The 21,928-nt window shown below is 39.0% G+C and overlaps 1 protein-coding gene across 2 annotated transcripts in view; it reads left to right on the forward strand.

Annotated features, from left to right (window-relative positions):
- Positions 1-20,881, forward strand: part of LOC106086567 (uncharacterized) — a 73,979-nt gene extending 53,098 nt beyond the window's left edge. For both annotated transcript variants that reach the window (XM_059365098.1, XM_013251297.2), the window contains exon 3: positions 19,462-20,881. In XM_059365098.1, the coding sequence (XP_059221081.1) occupies positions 19,462-20,795 (1,334 nt within the window). In that variant the 3' untranslated portion in view covers positions 20,796-20,881. The remainder of the gene's footprint in view (positions 1-19,461) is intronic.
- The last annotated feature ends 1,047 nt before the right edge of the window (positions 20,882-21,928 follow it).

Here is a 21,928-nt window from a genome sequence, read left to right on the forward strand (position 1 = left end):
TATATATGGGAGCAATATTCAAATCTGAACCCATTTTTTTCCAATTTCAAAAGGTTTTTCTATAGTCCCAAGAAAATGCTGTGCCAAATTTTAATTCGATCGGATGAAAATTGCGACCTGTACTTTGTATACAAATTAGCATGGACAAACGGACAGACGAACAGACAGACGGGCATAATTAAATCGAATCAGAAAGTGATTCTGAGTCGATCGGTATACTTATAAATGGGTCTATCTCTCTTCCTTCTGGGTGTTACAACTAATTCACTAAATTATAAAACCCTTTACCCCAGCAGTGGTGTAGGGCATAAACACTATATTTAATACCAAACAAAAGAATTTAAAAGAAATATGTTTTCTTAAAAATCTTCCTTTCTTCTAGTTGTCTTTGGGATGCTTTTAAATAAGGTTAAGTTATGTTAGGAGTAAGTGATAGTCTGCCGTCAGACTCACATGGATATTTTTGTTCATTGTGATAACACAGGAGAAAGAAGATAACTTCTATATCCTACCGTTGAACAATCCAGATCGCTCTAAAACAACCCAACAACTTGCGAATGTGTACATCCGCAAAATCAGAAAAGTTCTCAAAGAAATGGGAACCTAACGTGGAACTCATTCTGACTTCCTGTGTGGGACACACACAGCAGATGTTCTACAGTCTCTTCTTCCTCGACGTCCTCACAGCTTCTGTAGAAGTCGTTACTTGCACTTACCTGATGACGGCCAGCGACAGCAAGGCGTAAGACCTCTTCAAGTCTAGATTGGACCACATAATTTTGATCTGTTTACAACCCCCACTTTGTGATAATCTGTTATTTGTTGCCCTTTGGGCCTGAACCTATAGACTTAGCCTACTTGCCGCTAGAGGCAGAGCCACGGATTCCAGTTTACCTGTAATGTGTAAGGTAGTCCCTAGTCTCGCAAGCTCGTCTGCTCTACAGTTCCCAGGGATATCTCTGTGGCCCGGCAACCATAACAGATAAATTTTGAACTGGTAAACCAACCCGTTGAGGGATCTGCGACAGTCGAGGATGGTTTTCAAATTTAGAAATATGTTCCCCATAAACTTAATGGCAGCTTGGATGTCTGAGAAGATATTTATGTAGGGTGATCATTAAACCAGATTTTTTCCAAATCTGTTTTTTGAAAAAGCTAATTTTTCAAGTATTACCTTTTTCAAAAACCTGTTTAAGTTTTGAGATTGAAAAAAAAAACTGGTTAAACAAGTAAACCATTTTAAAATTATTTAAATAAACCTTTAGATGAAGTCAAATCCTTTTGACACTTTCTGAGACAACATTGATTTAGCGGCGACAACATGTCGATAAAAATCTTTTGAAGGAAATATTGGTATGAAATTTCCGAAGAAAACGAAATTTTCTCTAAACTAAATTTCAATGATATTTTATCTTAAGACAAAAGCTCTATAAATTTTTTTTCATACATTTTTTGCCCCAGTTTGATGAACTTTTCTGACCATGTCTGATCATGGTATGATTTTCGCTTAATTTTTTTTATACATAGGTGTCTGAGGAGTTTATAGAACTTCAGATTGCATCTACGGGACGATTTGTTTGCCCAATTGCCTACCTTGATGCTTTCAGATTTTTATACCCTACACCACTGCTGTGGAACAGGGTATTATAACTGTGTGCGTTCCATAAGGAAGAGCGTCAGACCCATTAAAAATATACCTATCGACTCAGAATCACTTTCTGATTCGGTTTAGCTATGTCCGTCTGTCTGTCGGTTTGTCCATGCTAATTTGTGTACAAAGAACAGGTACCTTGTGAAATTGGAAAAATAAATTATTATCGCATTTTTTTTATTTGCAATTTATATTGGAAATATAAGACAATAAGCAAAACAAATCACAAACAAGTAAAATGGCGTTAAGTTCGGCCGGGCCCAACTTTGGATACCCACCACCTCGGGTATATATGTAAACCACCTTTTAGCAGAGCAAAAATAAAATACGTCTTTTCAGTTGAACGATTTGATATAACTATGAAGAAAATATTTTATTGACATAAGTTTCAAAGACAAGAACAAACAAAAAAAAATAATTTACAAAATCAAAGCCTACTTGTTTTGTTCGCACAAGTACATTTTCAAATAAGTACTTTTCTAACACCCCCACTCGAACAAAATTTATATTACTTGCAAGCCCATTTGTTTTGAACAAAATTTGTGCTTGTCAGTTGGTACTGGCTTTGTTAAATTATCTGCTACCATGAATTGAGTTTGGATTCCCACGAAGTTAACTATATTTTGATCTTTTTTCTCGCGTACAAAATGATGTCGAACGTCGATATGTTTTGATCTCGCTAAATACTTATTAGTTGATGCCAAATTTATAGCGCTTTGATTATCGCAATATATCTCCGTCGGTTCATCTTGAGATTGTGGGTTGAGTTCTGCATTTAAATTTCTCAGCCATATAACTTCCTGTACCGTAGCAGATAGCGCCATATATTCAGCTTCCGTTGTAGAAAGAGCAATAGTTGGTTGATGTTTTGAAACCCAGGATATTGGTCCACCTTGTAATATACAAATGTACCCAGTCACTGATCTTCTTTCATCAATATCATTTGCCCAGTCTGAATCTGAATATGCGGCCAGTTTCTCATTTTCTCCTTTAGAAAATTTGATTTTTGCGCCTTTCGTCCCTTTTAAATATCGGAATATTCGTTTGACTGCTGACCAATGTTCTTTTCCGGGACACTTGTTGAATTTGCTTAGCTTGTTGACTGCCAAGCATATATCCGGTCTTGTGCATTGCGAAGCAAACAGCAAACTACCAATCGCTTGCTGGTATGGTATTTCCGACATTTCCTTGACTTCAGCAAATGTTTTCGGAGACATTTCCTTGGAAAGTTTAACGTTGACATCCATCGGGGTCGATACGGGATTGCAATTTTCCATGTTAAACTTTACTAACATTCTGTCGATATACTCTTCTTGGTCCAAATAAATGTCCCCGTCTTTGTTTTCTATACGTAGACCAAGGCATTGCTTTGCCTTTCCAAAAAACTTCATTTTGAATTGGGACATTAATTCCGATATAAGTTTCTCCCGAAATGAATTTTCATTACTAAAGAGCAAAATGTCATCGATATATATAGCCAAAAACGTCATAGATTTTCCATTTCTATGTATATAAATACACGGATCCACTTTTGAGCGTATAAGTCCAGATTTCTTCAAAGCTTCATCCAGTTTGTTATTCCAAACCAAACTTGATTGTTTCAGTCCATATATAGCTTTGTTGAGCTTCAAATGCTTTCCCTGTTCCCTAATAGAAACTCCATCTGGCTTTTCGATATATATATCTTCTTTTAACTCACCTTGCAAGAATGCTGTTATTGCGTCCATCTGATAAATTTCCAGACCATATTTCACTGCCATGGCTATTAAAAATCGAACTGATGTATATCGAACCACCGGGGAATACGTTTCTTCGTAGTCGATCCCTTGTACTTGGGTGCATCCCTTGGCCACCAATCTTGCTTTGTACTTGATATGGTTATCAGGTTCCCGTTTCTTCCTAAATATCCATTTTGTTTTAACAACATTTGTTCCAGGTGGTTTTTCGACACATGTCCAGGTGTTATTCTCTCTAAGTGACTCTAGCTCACTCTCAATCGCCTCAATCCACCTTTCTTTTTCACTGCCTTGGGTAGCCTCAGCAAAACTTTCGGGTTCTTCTGTGCTATCTAAATTTCTTGTTGCCAATGCTTTCTTTTTTCCAGCTAGACGTTCGCTTCTACGAGGAATATCAACATTATAACCTTGAGTATTGACACTATCACCTTGAAGCTCTACAATTTCATTTTTCTGGTCACAAGGTAATTGAAAGCTCTCCTCTAAGCTATTCTCCAAATCCCCCACTTCAGGTTCATTTTGTGGTGGAGACGATGAACATGATTCAAAATCGCTCTGGTTGTCAGGAGTTTCTGTATAATCTGCCCCCACTTCAACCGCATACACAGGAACATCTTTCTTGTCTTCGTCAATGATACCAGAATAATAAAAAGAGCTTTCATGGAAAATTACATCTCGACATACAAATACTTCTCTCCGCTTTGGGCTATAAACTCGATATCCTTTCGAAGTTGTACTGTATCCCACAAAAACGCACTTTTCGGACTTGGCATCCAACTTTTTACGTTTTTGCTTTGGGATATGTGCCATAGCTATGCAACCAAAAGTTTTTAAATAACTTACATTTGGGGTACGGCCGGTCCACATTTCTTCTGGAGTATTTGGCAGGTTTTTTGAGGTGATCTATTTATTATGTAGCTTGCACAATTAACAGCTTCGGCCCAAAAAAATTTCGGCATATTAGCATCACACATCATTGTCCGTGCTTTTTCTATCAAGTTGCGATTCATTCTCTCCGCGAGTCCATTTTGCTCCGGAGTATATGGAACTGCAGTTTAATGTATTATACCACATTTCTTCAACTCGACGGCCATTTCTTTATTGATGTACTCCGTTCCATTGTCTGTACGTATTATTTTAATGGTAGCTTCCATCTGGTTTTCAACCTCAGCTTTATACTCACGGAAACAGTTTATGACTTCATTTTTACTTTTGATAAAATAGACCTTTACTCTGCGAGTGAAGTCATCAATGAACGTCACGAAGTAAAGACTGCCTCTGATGGATTTGACTTCCATTGGTCCACAAACGTCTGAGTGTATGACTTCTAAAACTTTAGATGCCCTTGACCCTTCTGTCGGAAAACTGCTGCGATGCTGCTTTCCTTCTGCACACGACGTACATGACGTCAAAGAACTTTCTGGAAACCGAACACCTTTTACCAAGCCTTTTGAAAGCAGTTTCAAATTATCAGATCCCAGATGAGCATACCGACGATGCCATAAATCAATGGAATCTTCTTTTGCAATGAAGACAGCATTCTGGGAAGGTGTATCGAGTTTATACAAACCATTCGTTTGACTTCCAGTTGCAATGATTTCCTTCGACGAATTCAAAATACGACAACCCTTTTTATCGAAAATTACGCTGTTGTTGTGTTCGACTATATTCTTAATTGACAATAAATTCATCTCCAACGATGGAACATAAAGAACTTCGGGCACGGTAACGATTTCATTACCTCTTGGAGTCGAAACAGTCATGGATATATTACCCTTTCCAACAGCTTTCATGGTTGCATTATTTGCAGTTTTTATCTCTCCAGAGAAATCACCAATCGTCTCGAAGCATTCCCGACTTGAAGTCATGTGGTTTGTAGCACCGCTATCTATGTACCACTCGTTGTCTAAGGACTTTGTGCCTAATGCAGCGAGCATAGAACCGCCTTTGTTGGGAGTTTTATCTTTGGCTTTTGATTTGCATTCTGATGCGTAATGGCCTTTACCATCACAATTAAAACATCGCGACTTACCCTTCTTATCTTGCTTGGAGAACTTTTTCTGACATTTTGCGTTCTTTCCATCAATATTTCTGGTTTTCTTGGAGAACAAAGCACTATTTGAAGTTGATGGCTCAAATTTGACATCTTGCAGAAGTTTCATTTTGACCCCATCGGCAGTTAACGGCTTCCCGGTACTTCCAATTGTCATTATCATGGGCTGATACTCGCTTGGCAATCCCTTCAGAAGTAAGCTTCCAATCCATTCATCGTTCACACTGAATCCTATATCATTTAATTTCTGGGCTGTTGAAATTACTTGATTGACGTAATCTTCCACCGATGAACATTCCACCAATTGAATGGAGCACAATTTCTGCAACAGGCCAATTCGTCTATCCAATCCGCTATCTTGAAAAAGATTTTTGAGAGACTTCCAGACTTCCGCTGATGTGTTGCAATCTCGCACATGCACATATAAGCTTTTGTCAATAGCTAGGATTATCTTGCATCTTGCCTTTTTATCCTTCTCAGCATCCAAAACGGCATTGTCTCCTGAAGGTTCAATACAATTCCAAGAGTCCTCTAATTCCAATTGCGTTTTCATGGCAAAGCTCCATGTTGACCAATTTTCGGATCCAACAAGCTTTTCCATCTGTTGTATTGTTCCAATCGAATTCATTGCACAAATTTCAGGACAAATTCCACGAGAAAAAAAACAATATTCAATTAACAGATTTTCTCTGGGCCCATAACCTTTTAGCAGAGCAAAAATAAAATACGTCTTTTCAGTTGAACGATTTGATATAACTATGAAGAAAATATTTTATTGACATAAGTTTCAAAGACAAGAACAAACAAAAAAAAAATAATTTACAAAATCAAAGCCTACTTGTTTTGTTCGCACAAGTACATTTTCAAATAAGTACTTTTCTAACACCACCTTTCATTAAAATTCGGTGAAAATTGCATATCTTATGTCATATAGCAGTTATATCGAAATATGATCCAATTTGGACCAAATGCTGATAAGTACAAGTCATTGTTTAATTGTGTATAACAAAATATTGGTCTTTTTAGTTGTTATATCTAAAAATAAACCGATCTGAACTACATACGACACGGATGTCCAAAAGCATAACATAAGTCAGTGTGTCAAATTTCAGTGCAATTGGATTAAAAATGCGCCTTTTATGGGGCCAAGAATTTAAATCGAGAGATCAGTCTATATGGCAGCTATATGCAATTCTTGATCGATCTAGACGAAATTGCAGAAATATATGGAGGGGCTTAACTTAACCCTTTGTCCCAAATTTCGGAAAAATCGGACAATAAATGCGTGTTTTATGGCCCCAAAACCTAAAACCGAGAGATCGGTCTATATGGTAGCTATATCCAAATCTGGGCCGATCTGGGCCAAATTGACGGAGGATATTGAAGGGCATAACACAACTCACTGTCCCAAATTTCAGAAAAATCGGATGATAAATGTGGCTTTTATTCGCCTAAGACCCTAAATTGGAGGATCGGTCTATATGGCAGCTATATCCAAATCTGAACCGATCTGAGCCATATTGACGGAAGATGTCGAAGGGCCTAAGACAACTCTCTATCCCGAATTTCAGCAAAATCAGATAATAAATGTGGCTTTTATGGGCCCAAGACCCTAAATTGGAGGATCGGTCTGTATGGCAGCTATATCCAAATCTGAACCGATCTGAGCCATATTAACGGAGGATGTCGAAGGGCCTAACACAACTGACCGTCTCAAATTTCAGCAAAATCGGAATATAAATGTAGCTTTTATGGACCTATGACCCTAAATCGGAGGATCGGTCTATATGGGAGCTATATCCAAATCTGGACCGATCTGGGCCAAATTGACAGAGGATATCGAAGGGCATAACACAACTCACTGTCCCAAATTTCAGCAAAATCGGATAATAAATGTGGCTTTTATTGGCCTAAGACCCTTAATCGGCGGATCGGTCTATATGGGGGCTATATGAAGATATAGTCCGATTTAGCCCATCTTCGAACTTAACCTGCTTATGGACAAAAAAAGAGTCTGTGCAAAGTTTCAGCTCAATATCTCTATTTTTGAAGACTGTAGCGTGATTTCAACAGACAGGCGGACAGACGGACGGACATGTCTAGATCGTCTTAGATTTTTACGCTGATCAAGAATATATATACTTTATAGGGTCGGAAATGGATATTTCGATGTGTTGCAAACGGAATGACAAAATGAATATACCCCCATCCGTCGGTGGTGGGTATAAAAATATGTGGATTTGGGTGTTGACGATGTCTTTGGAAATAGTTGCACTATGTTAAATGATTTCTTTCTCAACTGAGAGTACTTCGAGATCCTTTAAAATATCCTTGTTTCTTGTAAACCACGGCGCATCAGTTATTAACCTTAAGTTCTTAGATTGAAACCTTTCTAATATTTCATGTGTTGGAATTTCTTGCAGTACCCCAAAGTTGGAGTCCATAGGTTCATTCAAGATTAAGAATAGCTTTATAAAGTCGTAGCTTGGTCCAAGAAGCCAATATAATTTGCGAGTTTTTATTGTCAATTGCTCTTGTTTGGCTTTAATGTGTGCCTTCCCGGTTAGTCTTCTATCGAAAGTCAATCCAGGATACTTTACAGTGGCTGTTGGTGGTACTACAGTCCCATGAATGTTTACCGGGAGAAATCTTTACGCATTGTTGTAAATGTTTGCTGAGTTTTATTTTAGTACTGGATGGATAAGCCGCGAAGTGTAAAAAAAAACGCAAACAATTTTCCAGGGCAATACTGTTTGTTTGTCATGACGTGGTAACGCCATTTGCCAACCTGTCAAACCAATAAGAGGCAAAAAGGAACAAATATTTGTAAAATTTACAAAACATGTGTGGCCATAGCAGTCAAATAAAATTTATTAAGATTTGTGCGCACAATTGTATAAATAATTGGTTTTCATTTTAATTTTACATTCGCAATAGAGGATTTCTGCAGGTGACCACACTTATTTGTGAAAACAGATCATGGCAATCCTAACGACAGATATTATACGTAAACCTGGAGCCGAAATACCATATACGTGAACGAGTAAAATCGTTCGAAATCTCTCTATTGTGATCTATGTATATTTTTATTAGACGGGAATTTTTGAAATTTAAAAACGCGAATATTTAAATCTATCATATATAATACCTTTGACATACAAATTTATACACAAATGGTAAACCTTCCATTAAATAAAAGTTGAAATTTAAATACTCGATCACGTATGCGATAATTCGGCCCCAGCACTGGTAATTTATCCAGAACTTCGTTGTCCTAGATAGATGTCATTTTCATACAATTTTCATTGCACTGCACTAAATAAGTACTAAAACAAGTAAGAGCGTGCTAAGTACGGCCGGACCGAATCTTATATATCCTCCACAATGGTCGCATCTGTCGAGTTCTTTGCACAGGAGCAGCTATATCAAGTTATAGTCCGATTCGGGGCTCAAGAAGCGAAATTGGGAGATCGGTTTTTATGGGAGCTGTACCAAGCTATAGATCGATTCTGACCATATTGCACACGTATGTTTAAGGCCATGGGAGGTGCCGTTGTACAAAATTTGTGCCAAATCGGATGAGAATTGCGCTCTCTAGAGGCTTAGGAAGTCAAAACCCAAGTTCGGTTTATATGGCAGCCATATCAGGTTATGGACTGATTAGGACCATACTTCGCATAGTTGTTGAAAGTAATATCAAGACACTATGTGCAACATTTCAGTCAAATCCGACGAGAATTACGCCCTCTAGAGGCTCAAGAAGTCAAGACCCAAGATCGGTTTGTATGGCGGCTATATCAGGTTATGGACCGGTTAGAACCATACTTCGCATAGTTGTTGAAAGTGATACCAAAACACTATGTGCGAAATTTCAGTTAAATCGGGCGAGAATTGCGCCCTCTATAGGCTCAGGAAGTCAAGACCCAAGATCGGTTTGTATGGCAGCTATATCAAAACATGGACCGATTTGGCCCATTTACAATACCAAGCGACCTACACTAATAAAAAATATTTGTGCAAAATTTCAAGCGGCTAGCTTTACTCCTTCGAAAGTTTGCGTGCTTTCGACAGACAGACGGACGGACATGGCTAGTTCGACTTAAAATGTCACGACGATCAAGAATATATATACTTTATGGGGTCTTAGACGCATATTTCGAGGTGTTACAAAAAGAATGACGAATTTAGTATACCCCCATCCTATGGTGAAATGTATAATAAAACACAGCTGTTGTGTGTATTGACTTTTCTGTGTTAACTTTTATGTCCCATTTAGATGGCCATTTTTCAAGATTATTAATTTGACTTTGCACAAGACTTAATGAGTGGATAGGATATTTCCTTCATCCAAATGTTACCGTGGCGTCAACATACGTTGCCAAAGAAATATCACTTGAATTTGGTATATCTGCCGTAAAAATAGTATAAAGTACTTGTCCAAGTACGCTGCGTTTAGGAATGCCAACCTAAATTTCAAAAAAATATGATGTTTCGTCCTTGACTTTGACTTAAGAATTGAGCTGGTAACCATTTCTTGATCTTGTAGAAAAATGCCAACATGCCATGCGCGATCAAAGGCTTGCTGAACCTTTCCGTGCCCTACCTTTTATTCTCTTGGGCATCAGTTATAACATTTGCTATCCGATGGCATTGTGTAGAAAACCAAACTGATGCTCTGGAATAATATTTTGCTCCTCCAATGCTGGCAATAATCGTCTTAAAAATATTCTTTCAAATATTTTTGAGAATACCGGCAAAAGGCTTATGGATCTAAACTATGACATAAAATTTTCCGGTTTATTTGGGAACATAAGGTCTTTACGCCCATTTCCATTGCGTAGGAAAATAGTTTAGCCTCATCATAGAGTTATAAACGTGAATTAAACACAGTTTGGCTTTTTTAGTTAAGCTTTTAATTACTTTAAAGTAATTCTATCACAATCAGGGGATTAACAATTGCTTAACTCATTGATCTTACGCTTAACTTCGTTCGGTGTAATATTTTGGGTTGCCCAAAAAGTAATTGCGGATTTTTCATATAGTTGGCGTTGACAAATTTTTTCACAGCTTGTGACTCTCTAATTGCATTCTTTCTTCTGTCAGTTATCAGCTGTTACTTTTAGCTTGCTTTAGAAAAAAAGTGTAAAAAAAGTACATATATTTGATTAAAATTCATTCTAAGTTGTATTAAAAATGCATTTACTTTCTTTTAAAAAATCCGCAATTACTTTTTGGGCAACCCAATACTTAAGAAAAAGGTGAATTAGCATGGTGAATGTAGTCAAGTAGTTTGTCAAGTAGTTTTTTTAGATTATTAATTTTTTTTTAACATTTTGTTTATTTTTTCACATCTTTAATGTTTTAATTTTTAATTTATACGTCTGTAAAATCAAATCTTTTATTTATTTTTTTTTTGGCTGCTGCACATGGCAATGCGAATAAAACCTATAATGTCAATTTGGCAGTGTACAGAAGTTTGACAGATGAGTGAGAATTTTTACCCCCATCCCCACAGAGTTGTATCGTTAATATCGTTGTTATTGGGAAAGTGACTCACCCTCTTATAACTGTACAATGCTTCAGGCTTTATTAAATAGTCTTTTATCATGTTTGCTCCTAGTAAACACAAATTTTGCCCATGAACATTCCACTAAGGAACAGGGGCAAACTTCTCACATATCAATGAGTGCAGTCCGATTCAAGTTTAACCTCAAAGATAAGGGGCCTCATTTTTTTAGCCGAGTCCGAATGGCATGCCGCAGTGTGAAACCTCTTTGGAGAGAAGTTTTACATGGTATAGCACCTCACAAATGTTGCCAGCATTAGGAGGGGAAAACCACCGCTGAAAATTTTATCTGATGGTTTAGCCAGGATTTGAACCCAGGCGTTCAGCGTCATAGGCTGACATGCTAACCTCTGCGCTACGGTGGCCACGGTATGCTCCTAGTGTTTTGCCACATTTTACTTAACCTTTGTTTTTGTCTAATAATACAACCAATTTCAGTGAAAATATGCATACCTCTTGAGACAGGGGATTGTGGCATAGTAAACAGCTTCACAAATTAAACCTCTCAAATATTCTACAGCATCATCGATATCTATACCATCTTTGAGCTTCTTATTAGGATTAATGTTGACGTCTATCCAATGCTGAAATATTCTTATATGTTGTAATGTACAAGTGTGGTTAGAACTAGGGTTATCGCAACTACAGACGTCTTGGTGATGGCTCGGTATTCCAGCGTATACAGCATAATCAAGTAGGTCAGGAATTTTAGAGAGAACCCAATATATTCTTTGTCAAGCATTTGTAAACCTCTCTTCCTTTAGGGTTTACTTATGTTTAGCCTCACCATGGATGCATGGCATTAAAATCTCCTCCTACGATAAATTTTGAGCCAATGGTGAAACCCATCTAGGAGTTCGTACTTTATAATACTTTTTATTCAAATGCAGGTGCCTGCGTGATCACGATAGCTTGGATGATTGGTAGCTATTAGGTCGTAGCCGTTTATGCGAAAATGAGTTTCTGAAACGAGAAGAATATCGATATAAATTGTCTTAAAAAAAATTTCAACTTCATTTTGTTGTTTTGGAAGCCCATTGGCATTCCATAATGCAACTCGAAAATTTATTTGCATAATTTGGATACAAGTAATGACATCATGCCTATCAAAGAGTTCGTCAATTCAATTTGCTTGTTAAGTATCGCTCAATTTTATCAAACGAATTTGATAGGGTCTGGCACGGTGCACTTTTATCAAAGCTTGTCGCCTTTGGTGTCGGTAATAACTTCGTTCGATTTATATCGAGCTTTCTCAGAGATCGCACAATACGAGTTGTTGTAGATGGGTTCTCATCAGATGGGTATACATTGACCGCAGGTGTGCCACAAGCCTCTGTCCTTTCCCTTTCCCCTTCCCTTTTTCTTATTTTCATTGACGATCTATTGGATCAGACTTAAAATCCAGTCTACTCATTTGCCGATGACAGTAGTCTGTGTCATTCATATTTATTCGACCATAGGCCCAGTCCTCAAGAAATTGTGGACAGGAGGCACATTATGGATGAGACGCTCTCCCAGGATTTATTGGCCATTTACAATAGATATTTGATATTGATATATTTGATAGATATTGAGCAGTCAGATGCTCTTGATGTTCTGGACATGAAGATACAATGTGATGTCCGTTGGTCAAAACACGTATTCGAAGTGTCGAAAGAAGCATTCAAGTGTTTGGGATATCTTAAGCGATGCAAGAAATATTGCACCTGTTCTGATCTTCTCAATATCTATACTACCTACATCAGAGCTCCAAAATCATCCTTGGAGCTACTTGACCGGGTTCAACGGAGAGCGATGGTGTTGATTGGGGACAGTAGGGTATCCAACTCTATTGCTACCCTTGAACATCGTCGGAATGTGGGTAGCGTTGTATTGCTCTATCGTTATTTTCATGACGTGTATTCCAGGGATATTCGTCTTCTTATCCCTGACGTTAGGATGTTCACCAGGAATACAAGACTTGCCAGGAACTCACACTCGTTTGTAATCGATTGGCCAGTCGACCGGACCATACATTGCCGAGAAAATTCATTTTTCGCCCAAACCATTCGTATATGGAATCGACTTCCGGCTAATGTCTTTCCCACCGGCATTGACGTTCAGAAATTAAAGACTAATATCAATAAACACTACTCCCCCTTTCCCCTTCCAACCCTTTACTTTCCTAATTGCCAACGCAATGCACTGCATATGTTGGTTATGTGAAATAAAAATGTTTATGATAATGAGTATGTGTTTTAGGAAATACTCCAGGTTTATGGTTCGGAAATCAATGATAGTCTCCAGTGACATAGTGGGCAGTCCTCTGGCCTTCACTGCCAAATCCACATTAATTACCTTCTGATACTCCAAAAATGTTCGTGACCTTACCGTCGTGGCCAGTTTATCAAGTTTATGGATGTCAAGAATAGTCTCCAGTGCTCTAGTGGGCATGGTCCTAATCGCCTCGCTTGTCCCATTACAACATGTTCTCTGAACCTGTTGTATCATCCTTACGTTACACTTTTTCTCCATTGCAGTCCACCAAACTATTGATACATAAGTAAGTATTGGTATAGTCACTCTTCTGTAGAGCCAATGGACTATCCTCCGATTCAGGCCAATCATCCGATTTCAAGCCTATGGCCTGTCTACATAGGGCCCAACATCTGTGAGCTTACTCAGTACGCTCCTGCATGTGACACTTCCTGTCCAAGATCAACCTAAGTATGTGATGTATCAAATATATCAAAATCGTTCTTCCTCATGAACAGACAAATTTTAGTATTCTCAGGGTTAACATTGAGACTCATAGGTTAGCCCAGTCGCATGCCATCTGCAAGACCCTTTCGGCTTTTCTGCATAGCTGATTCCGATCATTACTCCTTAGAAGTATTTTAACATGGTCCACGTAGCAGACGGGTTCAACTCTCTTCTCAGTAAGCATCCCTAATATGCTATTTATGGTGGATGGACAGAGGGAATCCAGCCCTCTGTAGTAGGCTAGGTTAGGTTGAAAAGAGGGTGCAGATATTAATCCGCCCCATGCCACTATGGACATACACCAAAGCCAGTAATCGGCTTGTTGTGCACTCTAAAAACTATAAAGTAAGCTCAAACAAGTAAAAAGGCGTTAAGTTCGGCCGGGCCGAACTTTGGATACCCACCACCTCGGGAATATATTGTACGTAAACCATCTTTCATCAAAATCCGGTGAAAATTTTATGCTTTTTGTCCCATAGCAGTTATATCAGAATATGCTCCGATTTGGACCAAATACTTATAAGTACAAGTCATTGTTCAATTGTGTATAACAAAATATTGGTCTTTTAAGTAGCTTTATCTAAAAATAAACCGATCTGAGCTACACACGACCCGGATTTCGAAAAACCTAACATAAGTAACTGTGTCATATTTCAGTGAAATCGGATTATAAATGCACCTTTTATGGGGCCAAAACTTTAAATCGAGATATCGGTCTATATGGCAGCTATATCCAAATCTAAACCGATTTGGCCCAAGTTTCAGAAAAATGTCGAAGGGCCTAACTCAACTCACTGTCCCAAATATCGGCGAAATCGGACAATAAATGTACCTTTTATGGACCCAAAACCTTATATCGAGAGATCGGTCTATATGGCAGCTATATTCAAATCTGGACTGATCTGGACCATATTGCAGAAGGAAGTCGAGAGGATTAACTTAACTCACTGTCCCAAATTACGGCGACATCGGACCATAAATGAGCATTTTATGGACCCAAAACCTGACATCGAGAGATCGGTCTATGTGGCAGCTATATCCAAAACTGGACCGATCTTCACCAAATTGATGAGGAATATCAAATTGACGAAGGATGTCGAAGGGCCTAAGACAACTGGCTGTCCTAAATTTCAGCAAAATCGGTTCGGTCTATATGGGGGCTATATGAAGGTATAGTCCGATATTGCGCATTTTCGAACTTAACCTGCTTATGGACAAAAAAAGAACCTGTGCAAAATTTCAGCTCAATATCTCTATTTTTAAAGACTGTAGCGTGATTTCAACAGACAGACGGACGGACATGTCTAGATCGTCTTAGATTTTTACGCTGATCATATTTCGATGTTTCGCAAACGGAATGACAAAATGAATATACCCCCATCCTTCGGTGGTGGGTATAAAAAGAAAATTTTAAGTTAGGAATTCCGTGCTACTCACAAATTCCTTAATTGTTTTCAATACCATTCCCCTAAGTTGGTTCATGTCTGGTATTGTGTCCACATCCAAGTGCCGGTCTGTTAGATGTGAAAGGCGGACAATGATAAAGGAAATGCTCCAACGTCTCATCATCTTCCCGCATGCCCTACACATGCTATCACCTGCCGCACCGATTTTACATAAGTGAGCTCGTAGTCCTATGAGTACCGTTATGATACCAATAGCTATACTGATCTCCTTCTTACTTCCGTTCAGTAATAGCCTCGTCTTCTCACGATCTGGATCCCCCACAGGATTTTCGCCGTCCTACCGACCGTTTCGCTGTTCCGCAATGTTGCATACGCATTCTTCGCCCACTCCCTTACTCGGACTGCGTCTACCCGAAAGGATTCGGGTTAACCAAGTTTATTGACGGAATTCCTCTGGCCTTCACCGCCAAATCGTCTGCCCTTTCATTCCTCTTTACTCCTGCACCCAAACGATGAGGATTTTGCCATCTCTGAGAAGGCGTTAATGTCCTTCTTACGCTGCAAGACGTAATTAGTCCACCAAACAACTGAGGCGTATTGATCTAATCACGCTCCTATAGAGCCAATAGACTATCCTCGGATTCAGGTCCCATTTCGAGCCTACGCCCCGTCTACAGCCTACACTTTGAGCCTACACTCCTGAATGTGACACTTCCAATTCAGTTTCCTGTCCAAGATCACATCTAAATATCTTATTATCATTAAATTGGGCAACTTTCGTCTTCTTCGTAAACAGGCATATTTCAGTCTTCTCTGGGTTAACATTGAGACCTCTGGGTCTAGCCCAGTCATATGCCATATGGAAAACCCTTTCGGCCCTTCTGCATAGCTCGTTCGGATCCTTACCCCTTGGAAGTATTATAACACCGTCTAAGTAGCAGACGGGTTCAAATCCCTCCTCAGTCAGCATCCGTAATAGGTCATTTACGGTGGTAACACATAGGAGTGGCGATAAAATCTCCCCCTATGGCGTGCCTTGTGCCACTTTCTCCCTTATATTTATGCCATGGGATACACAATTCACCCACCTGTATGGTTTATCCAGTTTCTAAGGACCGGGTCCACTCTGGTCTAAGGATTGGATCAGTGTATCGGTCCGCTCATGGTTAAAAGCCCCTTCGATGTCGATGCAAACTGCCAGGGTGTACGTTGTAGCATCGAAGGATTCTTCTTTTTTTGCACAACCTCGTGCTGGGCAGTCTCCAAAGTCTTTTTCAAAAGTCTCAACATGCTTCCGTTATCTCTGCTCTGGCTCCCTAGTCGTATAATAACTTTTGAGTTTGGACATGAGTTTTTGAGAGAAACTTTTTGGCGGCGTCATTAACGCTATCGACCTGTTCGCAGAAAAGCTTCCAGGAGGCACGTTTTGCCGCTCTGGTAATCTTATTGTATTTCTTGAGCCGTGTGAAATACACATACGACGTGCTCTGTCTGCGGACCTCTTTCCCAATATTGCGAATCTCCCCGGTCATCCAGGGTTTTTGTTGCGCTGATGTCATTTCTCGAACTGGACAACCATCTTCGAAAGACCGCACTAGTGCAATCGTAATCCTGTTGACATTTTCGTCAATGTCTTCTATGATTGGACAATCTAAATTATCTTGACCAGGTCTTATTCCGGAAGCTTATCGGATTCGGCGCTGGCCATGCTATTCTAAACCTAATGTAGTGGTGGTCAGAGACAGAGTGTTCCATGGAGACTCTCCAATCCTGAACCTCATCGATTAGATTTTCTTTACACATCTAACGCCTTCACCCTTATGCTACTAACAAAGGTAGCGGTGTTGTTTATCCTAGCATCCGCGTAGAGCATCTTGTGACCCTTTTTGATTCCTCATGAAATATTCCTCTTCTCTCAGCAGTTAGACCTGCCTGGAAGACATATTTTCCGAACGAATTGACACATTTAAAACCCTTCTCCCGAATCCTATTAACAAAGGTAGCGGTATTACCAATATTAAGTGTTATTAGGTCGGTTGTTAGTATTCAAAAATTCTGTCAGGGCCTGTCACCGCCGTACTTTCCATGGATTTTGGAATTCATCACAAAGCACTATGTGCAGCGTAATCGGGTAAAAATTCCGCCCCTTGTGTCCCAAAATGTCAAATCGGGAGATTGACTTACACTAATAAGAAGTATTTGTGCCAAATTTCGAGCAGCTATATCATAAAGTTCAAGAATATACATATATGCTTTATGGAGTCTTAAACCAATACTTTAATATGTTTCAAACGGGTTGACGAAATTAGTATATCCTCATCCATTGCATAAAAATCTCGATTAACTAGCAAAACCGAGCAAATGTTCTAATATATACTTGCATTTGAAATATGTGTAAAATTCCAAGACGATCTAATCATGTCCGTCCGTCTGTCTGTCTTTAAAAACGGAGATACTTGTATAGTAAGTTACATTAGACACATCGACTTCCGTGCCGAGTATAGTCCACAATAGACACATATTGGGATATACATAGCTGCATTCAGACCGTTCAATCGATTTAGGTCCTTGAGCCCCTGTAAGGTTATTATACCCACCACCGATGGATGGGGGTATATTAATTTTGTCATTCCGTTTGCAACACATCGATGTATCCATTTCCGACCCTATAAAGTATATATATTCCTGATCAGCGTAATAATCTAAGACGATCTAGACATGTCCGTCCGTCTGTCCGTCTGTCTGTTGAAATCACGCTACAGTCTTTAAAAATAGAGATATTGAGCTGAAACTTTGCACAGATTCTTTTTTTGTCCATAAGCAGGTTAAGTTCGAAGATGGACTATATCTTGATATAGCCCCTATATAGACCGATCCCCCGATTTAGGGTCTTAGGCCCATAAAAGCCACATTTATTATCCGATTTTGCTGAAATTTGAGACGGTGAGTTGTGTTAGGCCCTTCGACATCCTTCGTTAGTTTGGTCCAGATCGGTCCAGATTTGGTTATAGTTGCCATATAGACCGATCCTCCGATAAAGGGTCTTAGGCCCATAAAAGCCACATTTATTATTCGATTTTGCTGAAATTTGGGACAGTGAGTTGCGATATGCCCTTCGACATCTTTCTTCAATTTGGCTCTGATCGGATCAGGTTTGGATATAGGTGCCATATGACCGATCCCTCGATTTAAGGTTTTGGGCCCATAAAATGCGCATTTATTGTCCGATGCCGCCGAAATTTGGGACAGTGAATTAAATTAAGCACCTTGACATACTTCTGCAATATGGCACAAACCGGTTTAAATTTGGATATAGCTGCCATATAGACCGATCTCTCGGTTTTAGGTTTTGGGCCATAAAAAGTAATGCTAGGCCCTACGACATCCTCCGTCAATTTCACTCAGATCGGTCCAGATTTGGATATAGACCGATCTCTCAATTTAATGTTTTGGGCCCATAGAAAGTACATTTATTGTCCGATGTTACTGAAAATTGGAACAGAGAGTTAAGTTAAGCCCCTCCATATATTTCTGCAATTTGGTCTAGACCGATCAAGATTTGCATATAGCTGCCATATAGACCGATATCTCAATTTAAAGTCTTGGCCCCAAAAAAGGCGCATTTATAATCCGATTTAACTGAAATTTGACACGGTGACTTATTTTAGGCTCTTCGACATCCATGTCGTATATAGTTCAGATCGGGTTATTTTTAGATATAGCTACTAAAAAGACCAATATTTTGTTATACACAATTGAACAATGACTTGTACTAATTAGTATTTCGTCCAAATCGGAACATCTTTCGATATAACTGCTATGGAACATAGGGTATGCAATTTTCACCGGATTTTGATGAAAGGTGGTTTACATATATTCCCGAGGTGGTGGGTATCCAAAGTTCTTTTTACTTGGTTTTTATGTGATTTCATTGAAATTTTGTACTTTTTTCTCTGAAATTTGTATGGGATGTGTAGACAGCCCATTTTTCATCTGATGGCGACGAAATTCGGATATAATATATATATATATATATATATATATATATATATATATATATATATATATATATATATATATATATATATATATATATATATATATATATATATATATATATATATATATATATATATATATATATATATATATAGGCGGATCTAAATCACCTCTTGCCAATAATACGATCGATTTTCATCCATTTGATTAACATTGCAGTTTTGTATTTTAAGCTGCAATTACATTCCAAGTGATTTAAGTGCCTAAATTTTACAACTTACAAAATCCTCCTATTAATTTCTTTTCAGTCGACTCCATCACATATCGAGGATGTTCAAGTACCACCCCAAGCATTGGTGCTACATATAGCAAGAAATGCAATACAAACCTTTGCAATGTTGGCGTATATCCTCCGGGTAGAATGAAATGTTATCAGTGCAGTGATGTAAGTTGTGCCTCCAGTCCCCAAGGAAAACCACATCCCTGTCGATACCATCAAGAGGTAGATCAATGCTATTTGGATATACGCTCTGCCACGGAGGTGTATCGAGGATGTCGCTCTGACACCAATCACACTATGGCAAATACTGTCATCTATTGCGATTACAATGGATGCAACGAAGATTCAGCGTTTGGAAAGCTAAAATGTGCATATTGCGATTCCAAATTGAGCTTAGGATGCAAAAGAGACCTAATGACACCATCGAATATCACCCAGTTCGAAATGTGCGAAATGGACATGCCGCTCAATGGAAACAACAGCTGTTTTCTATATAGGAACGTTGATCATGTAGTAAGAGGTTGCTCCGACCGGCACATAACAAACGAGATAAAACTTAATATGAAACGCGTTACCAATTGTACCAATAAGGACTTCTGTAATACTGGTAACCTGCCACTGCAACAGTGTTTACAGTGTAACTCAGAATTAGGAAATGATAACTGTCGTTATCTACCCACTAGTGTAAGTAAATCCGTTTGTGGCGCTGCAGAAGCATCGTCCTGCTATGCTCAAGAATTTGTTAACTGGCATGTGCAGCGAGGATGCGCTAGAGCCCCTCAAAGAAATGATGTAAATCGTCAATACGAATGTGATGATAGGGACGACTGCAACGCAACTCCATTCATCCGATGCTACAAATGTTCCACCGAAAGTAACAAGGACTGCGGTACTTGGCAGAAGCCAGGCTTCTTACAAATCGAGGAGTGCCAGCAACAAGGAGCTAATTGTCTAATTGCAAAATTCAAAAACGGCGTTACCGAGCGGGGTTGTGAAAACGAACATTTCAATTGCTCCCTGAGTACGGTTGTCGATTGTCAACAATGTCAAGGAAGTTTTTGTAATCGCAACACCTATCCCACAGCCCGCTTGCTGTGTTACCAATGCGGCTCTGAATCAAATGATTGTAGCAAGGTCTTAGCACAAGTCCCCCTCCCATGTCCGCAAAGTGAGCTGGAACCTGTGAACGGCGGAAAATCGGAATGTTTTGAATATTTCAATAATCCCCTCAATCGCGCCGTTCGTGGATGTGCCTCAAATTCCACAGAATATTATAGATGCATGCTGCAATCCAAATCAGGTTGTCGTTTGTGTTCTACAGACGGTTGCAATAATCAAATGTCAAGGCTAGCAAGTGACTAAAAGGATCTAAAATTTTAATTTAATCGTGTAATTATAATAACCCATAATAATAATTTTTTTTGCGAATACGGTCGTTAATATTCAAATTAACTCAACCTGTTTATTTAACTTTTAGTGATTCCATTTACATTCGAATTCGCTACACCAAAAGTGAATTTTAAAAATTTTATGTTTCTTCAGATGTTTTAAAGCCCGTGTCCAGAGCCATGAGTATTTTCGGGTGTACATTATTTTATTTTGTCGTATGTGTTGTTCAATACATACTATATCCGCTACAATATTTCTAAAGTTAGTAACTTGAGCCCGATATTGTCCGTATTGGCCTTGATGTCCATTATAGGGGTTTTGTGGCGTGCCCCCTCAATTCATATAACAGATTTGTTCATTACTCCCAAAGTCCAACGCCTGGGAGATATTTGGAGGACCTCAGACACTTGGTTCCTAATGTTGTTGTAGCAGTTTGTTGTGTTCTATCTTTCGTCAGCTTGATTCTGTTGAGTGTTAAGACCCAGGCACTCTGCGACTAAGATGGGGTGCGTCCACTGGGATCTGGGTCTGAGTCGAGTGGGTCTGACTGGGCAGTTATACAGGTGACGTATATCGTGTGGTCCCTGGTTACAATCGGGACATACATCTTCCACGTCGGCATCAATCCTTGCTCTGTAGGAGTTGAGGCGGCTACATCTGCCGGAACGTAATTGAGCCAGAACTACTCTGGTTTGCCGGGGGAGGTCAATTTCTTCTGGTGCAATGTGAGGCGGTCATTCTCCAAGGACTACATTCACCCGGTAGCTATTTACCGCATCTGCTACCGTGTCTGCAGGAATGTTGTCTAGATCTGCTTGATATGGCGCTGGATCTAGAGGTTCTCTCTTGTAGCGCTGAACCACATGCTGTACATCATGTAGATCTACCTTAAGGCTTCTGGGCGGTGGATATCTATCCACAAGATAATGATTTGGATGGTCTCTGCGAATAAATAAGAAAGTATTTATTAAATAAAAAAATATATACTCGAAAGAAAAATAAATATTTCTTTCACAACAAGCAACTCAATCAATCAGTACGAAATAATAAGGATTGTGAAAGAATGTGTTGTGCTTTTGGTCTTGCAATTACATCAACAATATTTG

The sequence above is a fragment of the Stomoxys calcitrans genome, chromosome 3 (assembly GCF_963082655.1).
Source record: "Stomoxys calcitrans chromosome 3, idStoCalc2.1, whole genome shotgun sequence".
NCBI lineage: Eukaryota > Metazoa > Arthropoda > Insecta > Diptera > Muscidae > Stomoxys > Stomoxys calcitrans.